The 12,867-nt window shown below is 38.4% G+C and overlaps 3 protein-coding genes and 1 long non-coding RNA gene across 5 annotated transcripts; 2 read left to right on the forward strand and 2 right to left on the reverse strand.

Annotated features, from left to right (window-relative positions):
* The first annotated feature begins 2,052 nt into the window (after positions 1-2,052).
* Positions 2,053-3,877, forward strand: LOC115751100 (glutaredoxin). 2 transcript variants are annotated; one of them, XR_007197007.1, is made up of 5 exons: positions 2,053-2,156; positions 2,279-2,367; positions 3,282-3,380; positions 3,494-3,654; positions 3,705-3,877. XR_007197007.1 is itself a non-coding variant. In XM_030688818.2 (4 exons), the coding sequence occupies exons 1-4, from the start codon at positions 2,101-2,103 to the stop codon at positions 3,568-3,570; spliced, it is 321 nt and encodes a 106-aa protein (XP_030544678.1). In that variant the 5' UTR covers positions 2,053-2,100; the 3' UTR covers positions 3,571-3,687. The 2 variants fall into 2 exon arrangements, 1 of the variants encoding a protein (XP_030544678.1); XM_030688818.2 differs by lacking the exon at positions 3,705-3,877 and having other exon boundaries at positions 3,494-3,687.
* A 571-nt stretch (positions 3,878-4,448) lies between these two features.
* Positions 4,449-5,383, reverse strand: LOC115751165. Its single transcript, XM_030688922.2, has 4 exons — positions 5,239-5,383; positions 4,979-5,084; positions 4,812-4,889; positions 4,449-4,680 (listed from the first exon to the last, which is right to left on the reverse strand). The coding sequence occupies exons 1-4, from the start codon at positions 5,311-5,313 to the stop codon at positions 4,628-4,630; spliced, it is 312 nt and encodes a 103-aa protein (XP_030544782.1). The 5' UTR covers positions 5,314-5,383; the 3' UTR covers positions 4,449-4,627.
* A 289-nt stretch (positions 5,384-5,672) lies between these two features.
* On the reverse strand, positions 5,673-6,859 carry LOC115751092 (pentatricopeptide repeat-containing protein At1g08070, chloroplastic-like). Its single transcript, XM_030688807.2, has 2 exons — positions 6,737-6,859; positions 5,673-6,674 (listed from the first exon to the last, which is right to left on the reverse strand). The coding sequence occupies exons 1-2, from the start codon at positions 6,857-6,859 to the stop codon at positions 6,000-6,002; spliced, it is 798 nt and encodes a 265-aa protein (XP_030544667.1). The 3' UTR covers positions 5,673-5,999.
* A 2,083-nt stretch (positions 6,860-8,942) lies between these two features.
* LOC125312923 lies at positions 8,943-12,847 on the forward strand. The gene is made up of 3 exons (XR_007197009.1): positions 8,943-9,100; positions 11,473-11,506; positions 12,494-12,847. It is a non-coding gene; the product is annotated as an uncharacterized LOC125312923 (long non-coding RNA).
* Positions 12,848-12,867: the final 20 nt, after the last annotated feature.

Consider the following 12,867-nt stretch of genomic DNA (forward strand, 5'->3'; position numbering starts at 1 on the left):
CTAATCTAGAAATAAATTTCGAACAGAAACAGAGAAATTGAATGGATTTCATGCACGCTCTAACAATTTTGAGTAGAACAATCGAGATTGCTCGGTGATTCATAAGATTGAGAGAACTTTTCTAGAGATTTGTGTTTCATTTTCCTCAAACTTTCTAGATTTTTTTTAGAGATTTCGAGACCACAATTGATTTTAATTTTTTTTAAATGATTGCTTATGTCTTTTAAAATAATTAGCTAATGAAAAATATCATATCGGTAATATTTGTGTCCAAACATTTGAATATTCGAAGAAAATATTTATTTATTTATTTATCTATCTGTTCTTATAAGCGACACAAATGATTATTTTTGAGAAGACATACTTCGAAATATTTATTCTCTTTTGAAACAAACATGAGCCATACACCCTTTCCTCGTCCCTTCGTTGCTCTTTTGCCGTGAAACAGCCTCTTGCCAACTTTAATCCGCTTTTTGACGCAAAAGACAAAACCTGTTTATCTGTTAAGCAAAAGGGCATGTTAGTCAAAACACTTAAAAGAGGCTTTGCCTCGCGTCATCTATGCCATGGCAATAGTGCCGCCCAAAAAATGAAAAAGAAAAAATAAATAAGTTTTTTTTTTGGGTCGGATAAAAAAAGATGGCAGGATAAAAAAATGAATAAATAAGTTATTGTGGAAGACTTTGACTAGGACTTGATTAGGGGCCCACCAGATTCCTCGAATGAAGATAAATCCTAAGGGTGAGCGGTTCCATTTGGAACCTAGAACCTGGAACCTATCCGTCGAAACAGGTTCCTCATTTTTTGAAATCTGAAATTTACCCGTCATATCTTGGAATCTGGAACCTATCTTGTCACAAGTTCTAAAGTCGATTTCAGAGTACTCAAGAACCTATCAATTTATTTTATTTTATTTTTTCATTTTTAGTTAAGTAAAATGTGAGCGAACGCTACAACATCTAAGAGAAATTAAAGATAAATGATTTTAGGTTCCGTACATGTTACATTTATAACCCGAAACCAATATATTGGAACACGTTTGTTATTTTTTGGAATATGAAATCTAAAAATTTGTTTGAATTTTGATTATACATTCATCATTGGACGCCATAGAATATTGTAGGATCGTGCAAAAACATATACCAAGAAAAATATAAAAATTTATTTCGTAATCCAGGGTCCAAGTTCTAAGTTATAGGTAGTGGAACCTAGAACCTATACGTTTGAACAAGTTCCTTAATTTTTGGAACCCGCAACCTATCTTACATACCTTGGAACCCGAAATCGGGTCGAGTTCTACATGTTTCGGTTCTAGGTTCTCGGTTTTATCCTGGAACCATGCTCGCCCCTAAAAAATCCAACGGCAGGTAATCCACCACGTCACGTCCCAAAGACTTTCATGGGCCCCAACAGACTTTCCCATATAAAAGACAAATCTAGCTCGGTTGGATACCGAATGACAACATTTCTCGTATAAAAAAAATGAATAAATAAGTTAATGTGGAAGACTTTGATTCGCACTTGACTAGGGGCCCACCAAATTCCTCATGTAAAGATAAATCCAGCGGCAGGTAATCCACCACGTCACGTCCCAAAGACTCTCATGGGGCCCAACAGACTTTTCCACATAAATCTAGGTCGGCAGGGTACCGCATGACAATATTTCCACTCTAAAAATCAGAATTAAATTTTTTTTTTTACCCCTCTTCTAAAAATTAACTTTTATAGAGAAGTAAATTTTTCTTACTTTTTCAAATGGCTTTAAAATTATTTTTAAAGCAAAAGAATACTCTAAAAATAAAAAAATTTATTTAATCAAATTAAATTTTGTTTTAGAAAGAATTTTTGACGTAGAAATTTTATTCAAAAAATATTGTCTTATGGGCTTCCTAACTTTTCTAGACCTTTTTCCACGTCATATTTCCGGATAAGTATCATATTTCCATCCAACACGTCGCCTAACCCAAAAAAGGAGAGAAAAAGGAAAAAATGCGCGTCGCGTCACCCAAACGCAACAACGCTCGCCTCGTCCCCTGCACTATATAATCCGCGCCTCTAGGGCTCGGAGATTTTCTTTCGGTGAAGGCGAGGGATCGGAAAATGGCGATGTCGAAGGCGAAGGAGCTCGTGTCCTCCAACCCCGTCGTCGTCTTCAGGTACTAACCGTCTCTTGGCCCGGTTTCTTCTCTTCTTTTCGGTGCGCGCGGCGGCCGTCGATTGTCGTGTCCGTGTTTTTTTTTTTTTTTGTGAAGCGAGAGTGCTTGTGGTGGTGGTGCAGCAAAACGACCTGCCCGTACTGCGTCAGCGTGAAGGATCTGCTGTCTCAATTGGGAGTCAACTTTAAGGTCATCGAACTGGATCAGGAGGGTGAGCTCCTGTCTCTCTCTAGATGCTCCCTATAGCTTCTGGTCTGCCTGGATATTGTGGCTGGATTTGGTTTCTTCTGAAGTTGTTACCGTGTTTGCATTCATATGCATTGGGAATGATGGCTTGTTGTGCTTGTATGTTTGATGTTTAAATAAGTGCTTACTCGACTGAAGTCGAGTAGAGTTGCTTGCCGAGTTGGACCCCGTAAACTGCGTTCGCCCTTGGTGTGTTTTTTCTATATACGCCCAACGAGAAATATTGAATTGTTGTGGCCCTTGAGGATCATATTGGCGGTTTAATTCCTGTGTTGGGACTTCCTGCCTCCAGGGTGTCGATGCCGGCAATTCTGGTTTGCTTTGATTAGCCGAGTAATCGGTTTTGCTTGAGATTCGTTTCATGGCATTAGTGTCGTGATTTCACACTGTTTTTCTGCAAGTTATGCTCTATGCCAGAGTTGTTATGTCTTGTCATTAGCCTAAAGGTCTATCGTGATATACAGGCTGTAAGAACCCTGTGAAGATTCCAGGAAAAAAAAGAATTTCATTTTCCTTGTGATGATCTGGATCTTGCTATTCTGAATATTGAATTCAGGGAAGTGTCTGTTGGACTCTTAGATCTCTATTGTGAGAACTAAGGCTGCAAAAGATTGGTTAGCTGAAGATTTGCTGAATGTTTACCACTAGTAATACATGAAACATTCTCTGTGGATTGGGCATATATAGGTATAGTGAAGGACCAAGTGACTGTCTGATTCTGTTGGACATGAAAATGCTAGTGATTTCATTCTGTTGCGTATGGCTTACGCATATTTTCCCCCTAAACTGGTGCACAGCAATGATCTATCGATATATGTCTTTAGTTCTCCGTTCTTATGCGATAAAACTGATCAAAGCATCTAATTTGGTGTTCAATAGCTGATGGGAAAGAGGTTCAATCTGCACTGGCTGAGTGGACCCAACAAAGGACCGTGCCAAATGTGTTCATAGGAGGGAACCATATCGGTGGCTGTGATGGTAAGTCTCTTATTCCTAGTAGAAATTGCAGCTGCCGAGTTTTAACTTTTCACATTTCATGATATCGCTCTTTGTTATGGTCCATTTTGACGTGGGTTTCTATTTTCTCACAGCTACGACTGCAATGCACAATGAGGGAAAGCTCGTTCCCCTGCTGACTCAGGCGGGAGCTCTTGCTAAAGCTTGTTAACAAACTTTTAGCTACTTGGTCGATCTGTCGACTAGTAAATAATTGCAAACTATTTCTATATGGTGGCCAAGTGTTGTGTTTTGGGTCAGTTTTATGCACATTGACTTGGCCTTGTCATGTTTGACAAAGCACCCAATTCAAATTGGGTGTGTTGGAGAGATTAGAACCTGCTGTTAAAGGTTCTTTGCAGTGTCCGTCTTGAAATATATGTATTAGCTTGTGTAGCTCTGCATGCGGAAGGAGAAATCGTTTGTTGGAGCTTACGACTTCGTGTTCTTGGATTGGGTGGGGACGTCTTGTTATTTCCGTGTGTCGTTCCTAACAGTACCTTTTATCCTTCGAACCGAAGATACACTTCTCATTTGGTATGTCTCAGCATACGATGTGGTCCTTTGATACCCTGAAAAGCGTTAAAACCATTAAGCAATGAATATTTTGGTAATCGGCAACCCATTCTTGATCAAAATTCGGAACTCCCTGACTGATGTACACGAAAATACTCGGATTCCGAGCGCCCCACAATCTTAGGGGCCAACAACGTAAGGTTTACCTCTCGATCATAATCGTTGGGACATATTAAAGAGGAATTTGAACTTTGGGTTTCTTCCATTGGATTCAACCTGTTAAAATTGTGTTGCGGTCAACTTATACTGATCTGCCTCTGTGCTTTCCAATCTTATGCCATGGTTCGCAAATTTTTTGGTAAGCGAAAGTGTTACAATCAAGAAACAGAGGCGAATTATTACAATCAAGAAACTTTCTCAGAAGTCTTTTGTGTAGGTCAAAAATAGAGTGGAACTCCTAGTACCTTTTGTTCATTGCCTGAAGGTTGCTATTGAATGGATAAGAGATGACTCGCAGCCCCGAAAATTACAGTATAGTAAACCGAACGAAATGCGTCGTCCCTGAATCCATTAGCTTCTGTCTAAAACTAATACGAACCCGGCGCATGGGCAGAATTGATGCCGAATCACGGCTATAACATAAGCCTACAAGAACTAGCTGTGCATACCACCTTTTCTGTACTATCTCCTTAGCAGGTCGCTCTCTCAATTCTTCACCTCATTGCTATTTGCTGTGTCCCTTCCGAGAACCTCTCCGATGGCTTATCTGACAAATCAGTAACCATTTGTACGAGGTCAAATGAACATATTTTTCAAGAAAAAATAAAAATAAAAATGAAGAAAGCCCTTCAATATGATCATGGAAGAACTTGTGCATTCCGTATCTAGATGCCTTACATTCCGGATGGCTCTGGGGAACAACTCGGTAATACACTTGAAAGAAGCTTTTATTCTTGTTCAGCAACTCTTCCCAAACTGCCAAAAGCATACAAACAGCATAAGTACATGTTATGGCCCCGGCGGGGGGGGGAGGAGTGTGGTGGTGGGTGGGGGTTGGGAGGGACCCGTGAGGGTGACGACGGGCTGAGCGCTGGCATGTTTGGCTAGAGCTTGGATGCAGTCATCTCTGGTCATGTGGAAGACAAGGCATCTCTCAATCAAATGTTGCACCTGCAAACAATATTCCAACATCGTTGCAAAGACAAACTTGAAATAAGGGAAAAACAGAGAGGAAAAAACAGTGGACTACGTGGGACAAAAACCCATCAAAATCTCTTGGACAAGCTGAGTTTTAGCTTAATGTATATGAATGCACCCCACATACCATTCTTATGTAGCTTTGCGGGTGGCAGTACAGACAGGGTTGGCGGCGGTGGCGGCGGCGCTCTCGGTGCACCATGTTTTTCCCTCCACAAGCAGAAGCCAGATACGAGAGACAGAGAGTGTGAAAAAGTGCAAGGTTTGGAGATATTTTGTAGATACGTGTGTCCATATATATATGATCAATTGAGTTCGTACGGTGTATGTGTGCTCTAGGTAACTTCGTTCGACAGAGAGGTTAGGTATAATAATGCGTGTATAACATTCCAATAAAGGCTTTTAATGACATCAATAATGTTGAGATTTTTTTTAGAAGTGATAAATTTGTCAAAGTATAGCCCAACTTCATTAAAAAGAAACTAGCATTGCCAAGCAATATAAGCTGATGTGTTCTCATTGCAGGTAGAATGCCTGCCATGCATTTAACAGCTCCACGAGATGAAACTTTATTTAGTTTGCTTAAGAAATGCAGGACACTTGCTCTTTCATATCATGCAGAAAACGCTATAGCGACACATTTGGACAATGCAAGTCAGGATTAGCAACCATGGAAGAACACAATTTTGATGAGCAAGAAAAGACATATTTCCCCATAATGATATTAATAACACGATGTTTTAGGATAAAAGAAGCCTCTTAATGTCAAAGTGGTTGTCATTGATCAGCCTAAGGAAGTGAGTAAGATCCGCAGGTACAACCTTGGAATTGTTATCTATTGATAGCAAAAACAAATGATGCCCTCCAATAGTATGTTTCCATTTACCATTAGTCCCTGCACGAACAGCATCCATCCTTGAAGTGGTGAAACCTTTTCCTATCCCTTGCAATAATTTCTCTCTTGTATACGTTTGAAATAATTTTAAGAGCAGAATGGCAATCACTGCAAGTGCAGAGGTTCTTCACCACCCGGATAGTCTTCCTAGGTGGTGTGCTCATGAGCCCAAAAGCAACGGCGATTCTTTCACTGTGATAGGTGACTGCAGTTTCCTTCTCCTCATCCTCAATGTCATGGAGCACTAGAGCTCTATTAGACTCATGGTCATGCTCTTTTAACTTCTTTGAAATCTCATCTAGAAACAAGTTGATTTGTATGATCTGCAGATGTCTACTGTCCCAAGCCACAAACTCGTGCACCATACCATCCACCTCTATCGAACTGCATCCTGGTACTTTGTGAACCCCTCTATCAATCATTACCTTGCGGCATACATTAACCTCATCCCAGCGACTTAATGATGCATACAAATTAGATAAATACACGAAATTTCCCCCGTCGCATGGATCCAAATCGAGCAGATTCTGGACCACATCCTTACTGAGTTCAGTGCCCTCATGAATTTGACAAGCCCTGAGCAAACTTCCCCATACCTGCGCATTAGGTTTCACTGGCATGGTTTTCACAAGTTCAACAGCTTCTGTGAGTAACCCTGCTCGTCCCAACTGGTCAACCATGCAGCCATATTGTCATACATCTCAAAAAAATATCTTCTGCCTGCAGAAACCAAACCAGAATGACTAAACCCACTGAGCAGTCCACCAAAGGTGACCCCATCTGGCTTCAGTCCCTCCTTTTGCATCAGAGCAAATAGATCAACTGCCTTTTCACCATAACCATTTGTGCCCATTCCTACTATGATCGAGTTCCAGCGGAAGATATTTTTCACAGGAAGCCTGTCGAATACATCATCAGCAGCCTTTATGCTCCCACACTTGCTTCTTGAGTTGGAGAAGCTATGTTTTTAACTTCTCAAATTGGGGGAAACAAACTTCAAAAGTGAAAATTTCTTTTATAAGTAAATTTTAACCAAACAAATTTCTGTTTCAGAATTTGTATTACCAAACGGATTTTTGCTCCAAAAGCACTTTAGAAGCAAAAATCTACTTTCAAAAGTGTTATCATGCGCACCCTTGACAATTAAGTCCCTCGTCTTTTCGGTTTACCAACTGTTGATACCTAATTTTGGCGGTCTTATATTTTATTTTCTTCTTAAAAGAGAATATGTCTAATAAGATAACTATGCATTTTTTTCTCTTCTTTTTATTTTATTTTATTGCAAATTAGAAAAGAAAAAGAAAAAAGAGTATAAATGGATGGGCCTCACACTGGCCTTTCCTCATTGGGCCCATGCTTACACCGGCCCAATTTTCCCTCTCTTTCCTTTACTCGGTCCAAATTTTAAACTCTCGCTCATGGGCTCCCGCCTCCGGTCTCACACGTGCGACACCCTCTCGGTCTCTCTTCACTATTCACGCTCCCCTCTCTCTCCCTCCCGATGACATGCGATTCCGCTTTGCTCTCTCCATCTCTCCGGATTTGCGACCGAGAAATACTTTGTTCTCTCTCCTCATCTCACGGCCAGCGACTACTCCTTGCTCTCTCTCCCTTCAAAATGCACCCCCGACCTATCGGAGGCAGCTCCGGCTCCGACTTCGTCCGGGACGTTGTCCTCTCCTCCGACGGCCAATTCGCCCTCTCCGGCTCCTAGGACGGCGAGCTCCGCCTTTGGGGGCCTTGCTGCCGGCGTCTCCGCCCGCAAGTGATCATGTCTCTTTCGCATTGCGTCTTGAAAGTCTTGTAGCCGTCTATAGCATTTCATTTCATATGCACGATGGTTTGGTTTGATTCTAGTGGTGGATCCGTGCTCGATTGAGGGTACGAGTAATCTATCCTGAGTTTTCTCTGTTTCGGGTTTGTCTGGTTCCTTTGCTTTCGGAAATGGTGAAGTGCTAATGAAATAACGAGGGTGTAGCATTTGTTCCGAAACTGTTGAGTGCCAGTATATTTTGGCTTGAATTGTCTTGTTGCCTTAAATAAACGTGAAGAAATCGTTTTGTTCGTATTCTAGTGCCAAGTGATTCTTTTCAAGTTTCTATAATTTTTTTGGTCGGTTTCATAGGTTTATTCTTTTTAGATAGTGATTGTGCTTCGCAGATCTTCATTGATAGGTGTAGAGAGTAAAGATTCAGATTCATACAACTGAGTTTTCTTTGGGTTAGTAGCCTTGCTCCCACTAATTTTGGAAGTACTTGGACACCGATTTGATTCTCATTCCTTTTAGCTCTCTGTGAAGTTTACTTAGTTTTATGTTCCCCGAGGTGTACGCGCTATCCCGATTGAATGACTAAGATCATAACTTGGTTCTATTTTATTCTATTTTAATCCGTCCTGAATTTCTTCCGGTTCGGGGCTTGTCTAGTTGCTTCGCTTTCGAAAATGGCGAAGTGCCAATGAAATAACAAGGGCGTAGCATTTGTTCCGGAACTGTTGAGTGCTTGTGTATTTTGGCCTGAGTTGTTTTGTTGCCTTAAATAAACGTGAAGAAATCGTTTTGTTGGTATTCTAGTGCTGCCAAGTGATTCTTTTCAAGTTTCTATATTTTTTTTTTTGTCGGTTTCATGGGTTTATTCTTTTTAGGTAGTGATTACGGTTCGCAGATCTTCATTGATAGGTGCAGAGAGTAAAGATTCGGATTCATAAAACTGAGTTTTCTTTGGGGAAGTAGCCTTGCCCACACGAATTTTGGAAATACTTGGACGTTGGTTTGATTCTCATTCCTTTTAGCTCTCTGTGAAGTTTACTTAGTTTTATGATCCCCGAGATGTACCCGTTGTCCCGATTGAATGACTAAGATCATGACTTGGTTCTATTTTATTCTATTTTAATCTGTCCTAAGTTTCCTCCGGTTCGGGCATGTCTAGTTGCTTCGCTTTCAGAAATGGCAAAGTGCCAATGAAATAATGAGGGCGTAGCATTTATTTCGGAACTGTTGAGTGCTGGGGTATTTTGGCCTGAGTTTTCTTGTTGCCTTAAATAAATGTGAAGAAATCATTTTGATGGTATTCTAGTGCCAAGTGATTCTTTTCAAGTTTCTATAAAAAAAAATTTGTCGGTTTCATAGGTTTATTCTTTTTAGATAGTGATCGTGCTTCGCAGATCTTCATTAATAGGTGCAGAGAGTAAATATTCAGATTCGTATGACTGAGTTTTCTTTGGGTAAGTAGCCTTGCTCACATAAATTTTGGAAATACTTGGACATTGGTTTGATTCTCATTCCTTTTAGCTCTTTGTGAAGTTTACTTAGTTTTATGATCCATGCGGTGTACACGTTGTCCTGATTGAATGACTAAGGCTGCGTATGATAACGTTTCTGTTCCCGGAACAAATTTTAGAACAGAAACATTTTTTTTTATTTCTGTTCCCAGCAACGATTTTTGGGAACAAAAACGCGTTTGGTAACTGCAAAAAAAATCTGCTCCCCGAATAAAAAAAGAACAGAAACACGTTTGGTAACTGCATAAAATTTCTGTTTCGGAACAAAAAAGAAGAAGAAAATAAATGCGTTTGGTAGCTGCAAAAAAATTGTTCCTAATTTTTTTCATTTAATTAAGGGGACTATATATATTAAAATTAAAATGTCTTTATCTTTTTAACTTGCTAAATCAAATCAAATCGCATTTTTTCAATTTACTAAATCAAATTGGACCAATATATGTATAAGTAATTTATGCACGATTTATCAAATGATGATATGGACGAAATCAACTATAAAAAAAAAAAAACTAAAAGAGAAGACGAATTGGAATTAGACAACGAGAACATCAAATATGTTTTCTATAGATAGGAAAAATTACAATTATGAGTTACACGTAAATGTTCCCAAGTAGTTAAAAATATGATTACCTTTAAACGGGGACCCTATAAAAATATTAATTACACTTTGAGTAAAATCGGGGACTAAAATGAAAAATATTTGTGCATTTAGGTTCTTTTAGTCCAATTGTGCAATTTTTCCAAACATGAGGACTGAAATGAGATGCAAGGTATCAAAATCTCATGTCATGACTCTAAAAGAAATTTTTTTTCTAAAATGATTTAAAATGAATTTTTTTAGTCAATTTAGGATTATGTTCAATGAAGAGGCATGTGGTCCCAAACTAAATTTTTTTAAATTTAAGAGACCAAAATGAAAAGGGGATTAAAATAAGAATATGAAATATTTTTGCACATTTTTCTGACCATAAATACTATTTTTCCTTATTTTCGGCTATTTTTTTATTAAAATAAATCTGCAAAATGTCAAATAGTACAAAAAATATTTTTTGTTCAAAATTGGTTGCTAAGGCTAGGCCAAAGCTTCCAAGGTTGATTTTGTAATTTTATGAATTTTTTCATATTTTTAATTAATTTTTTAAAATAAAATGATAAAAAATCAAGTGTCAACATCATGCAAGAACAAAAGAGAAAAAAGTTTGTTCAAAAACAAAATTGTTCCCAATTGTTTCTAAAAAAATGTTCCAAATGTGTTTCTAAAAAATGTTCCATGAACACAGAAACAAGTTTTTCTTGTTTCTTATTTCTGCTCCAAAAGTGTTTCTGTTTCTCAAAAGTGTTCCCGGAACACTTTGGGAACACTTTTTTACCATACGCATTTTTGTTCTCAAAGTGTTCTGGAAACACTTTGAAAACAGAAACACTTTTTCCGGAACGTTACCATATAGACCCTAAGATCATAACTTTGTTCTATTTTATTCTATTTTAATCTGTCTTGAGTTTCCTCCGGTTCGGGCTTGTCTGGTTTCTTCGCTTTCGGAAATGGCGAAGTGGCAATGAAATAACGAGGGCGTAGCACTTGTTTCGGAACTGTTGAGTGCTAGTGTATTTTGGCCTGAGTTGTCTTGTTGCCAAACTTGAAGAAATCTTTTTGTTGGTATTCTAGTGCCAAGTGATTCTTTTCAAGTGTCTATAAAAAATTTTTTTGTCGGTTTCATAAGTTTATTCTTTTTGGATAGTGATTGTGCTTCACAAATTTTCATTGATAGGTCCATAGAGTAAAGATTCAGATTCATACGACCAAGTTTTCTTTGGCTAAGTAGCCTTTCTCACAGGAATTTTGGAAATACTTTAACATTGATTTGATTCTCGTTCCTTTTACCTCTCTGTGAAGTTTACTTAGTTTTATGATCCCTGAAGTGTACGCGTTGTCCCGATTGAATGACTAAGATCATAACTTGGTTCTATTTTATTCTATTTTAATCTATCCCGAGTTTCCTCCGGTTCGGGCTTGTCCGGTTGCTTCGGTTTTGGAAATGACAAAGTGCCAATGAAATAATGAGGGCGTAACATTTGTTTTGGAACTGTTGAGTGCTAGTGTATTTTGGGTCGAGTTGTCTTGTTGCCTCAAATAAACTTGAAGAAATCATTTTGTTGGTATTCTAGTGCCAAGTGATTCTTTTCAAGTTTCTATAAATTTTTTTTTTTGTCAGTTTCATAGGTTTATTCTTTTTAGAGTAATTGTGCTTCACAGATCTTCATTGATGGATGCAGAGAGTAAAGATTGAGATTCATATGATTGAGTTTTCTTTGGGTAAGTAGCCTTGCTAAAATGAAATTTGGAAATTCTTGGACATTGATTTGATTCTCATTCCTTTTAGCTCTCTGTGAAGTTTACTCAGTTTTATAATCCCTAAGGTGTACGGGGTGTCTTGATTGGATGACTAAGATCATAACTTGGTTCTATTTTATTCGATTTTAATCTGTCTTGAGTTTCTTTTGGTTCGGGCATGTCCGGTTGCTTCGCTTTCGGAAATGGTAAAGCGCCAATTAAATAACGAGGGCGTAGCGATTGTTCCAAAACTGTTGAGTGCTAGTATTTTTGGCATGAGTTGTCTTGTTGCCTTAAATAAACGTGAAGAAATCGTTTTGTTGGTATTCTAGTGCCAAGTGATTATTTCAAGTTTCTATAATTTTTTTTAGTTTCATAGGTTTATTCTTTTTAGATAGTGATTGTGCTTTGCAGATCTTCATTGATAGGTGCAGAGAGTAATGATTCAGATTCAAACGAGCGAGTTTTCTTTAGGTAAGTAGCTTTGCTCACACGAATTTTGGAAATTCTTGGACATTGATTTGATTATCATTCCTTTTAGCTCTCTGTGAAGTTTACTTAGTTTTATAATCCTTGAGGTGTACGCGTTGTCCCGATTGAATGACTAAGATCATAACTTGGTTTTATTTTATTCTATTTTAATCCGTCCGGAGTTTCCTCCGGTTCGAGCTTGTCTGCTAGCTTTGCTTTCGGAAATGGCGAAGTGCCAACAAATAATGAGGGCGTAGCACTTGTTTCGGAACTGTTGAGTGCTAGTGTATTTTGGCCCGAGTTGTCTTGTTGCCTTAAATAAACGTGAAGAAATCATTTTGATGTTATTCTAATGCCACGTGATTCTTTTCAAGTTCTATAATTTTTTTTTGTTAGTTTCATAAGTTTATTCTTTTTAGATAGTGATTGTGCTTCGGAGATCTTCATTGATGGGTGCAGAGAGTAAAGATTAGATTCATACGACGGAGTTTTCTTTGGCTAAGTAGCCTTACTCACACGAATTTTGGAAATTCTTGGACATTAATTTGATTCTCATTCCTTTTAGCTCTATATAAAATTTACTTAGTTTTATGATTCTTGAGATGTACGCTCTGTCCTGATTGAATGATTAAGATCATAACTTGGTTCTATTTTATTCTATTGTAGGTTTGTGGGCCACACTAAGGACATGCTTTCGGTGGCCTTCTCCATCGAAAATTGACAGATTGTATTAGTATCTCGTGACTACACGATCAAGCTTTAGAACACCCTAGGAGAGT

Source organism: Rhodamnia argentea, chromosome 11, assembly GCF_020921035.1.
Source record: "Rhodamnia argentea isolate NSW1041297 chromosome 11, ASM2092103v1, whole genome shotgun sequence".
Lineage (NCBI taxonomy): Eukaryota > Viridiplantae > Streptophyta > Magnoliopsida > Myrtales > Myrtaceae > Rhodamnia > Rhodamnia argentea.

Coding starts and splice junctions, on each gene's coding strand:
- LOC115751092 (XM_030688807.2), bottom strand. CDS start 6,859: ATGGGCACAAATGGTTATGGTGAAAAGGCAGTTGATCTATTTGCTCTG. Junction 6,675..6,736: donor GGTTTAGTCATTCTGGTTTG/GTTTCTGCAGGC, acceptor ATGGTTGACCAG/TTGGGACGAGCAGGGTTACT.
- LOC115751165 (XM_030688922.2), bottom strand. CDS start 5,313: ATGGTGCACCGAGAGCGCCGCCGCCACCGCCGCCAACCCTGTCTGTAC. Junction 5,085..5,238: donor CGCAAAGCTACATAAGAATG/GTATGTGGGGTG, acceptor TATTGTTTGCAG/GTGCAACATTTGATTGAGAG. Junction 4,890..4,978: donor GCCCGTCGTCACCCTCACGG/GTCCCTCCCAAC, acceptor TGCTTTTGGCAG/TTTGGGAAGAGTTGCTGAAC.
- LOC115751100 (XM_030688818.2), top strand. CDS start 2,101: ATGGCGATGTCGAAGGCGAAGGAGCTCGTGTCCTCCAACCCCGTCGTC. Junction 2,157..2,278: donor AACCCCGTCGTCGTCTTCAG/GTACTAACCGTC, acceptor GTGGTGGTGCAG/CAAAACGACCTGCCCGTACT. Junction 2,368..3,281: donor CATCGAACTGGATCAGGAGG/GTGAGCTCCTGT, acceptor GGTGTTCAATAG/CTGATGGGAAAGAGGTTCAA.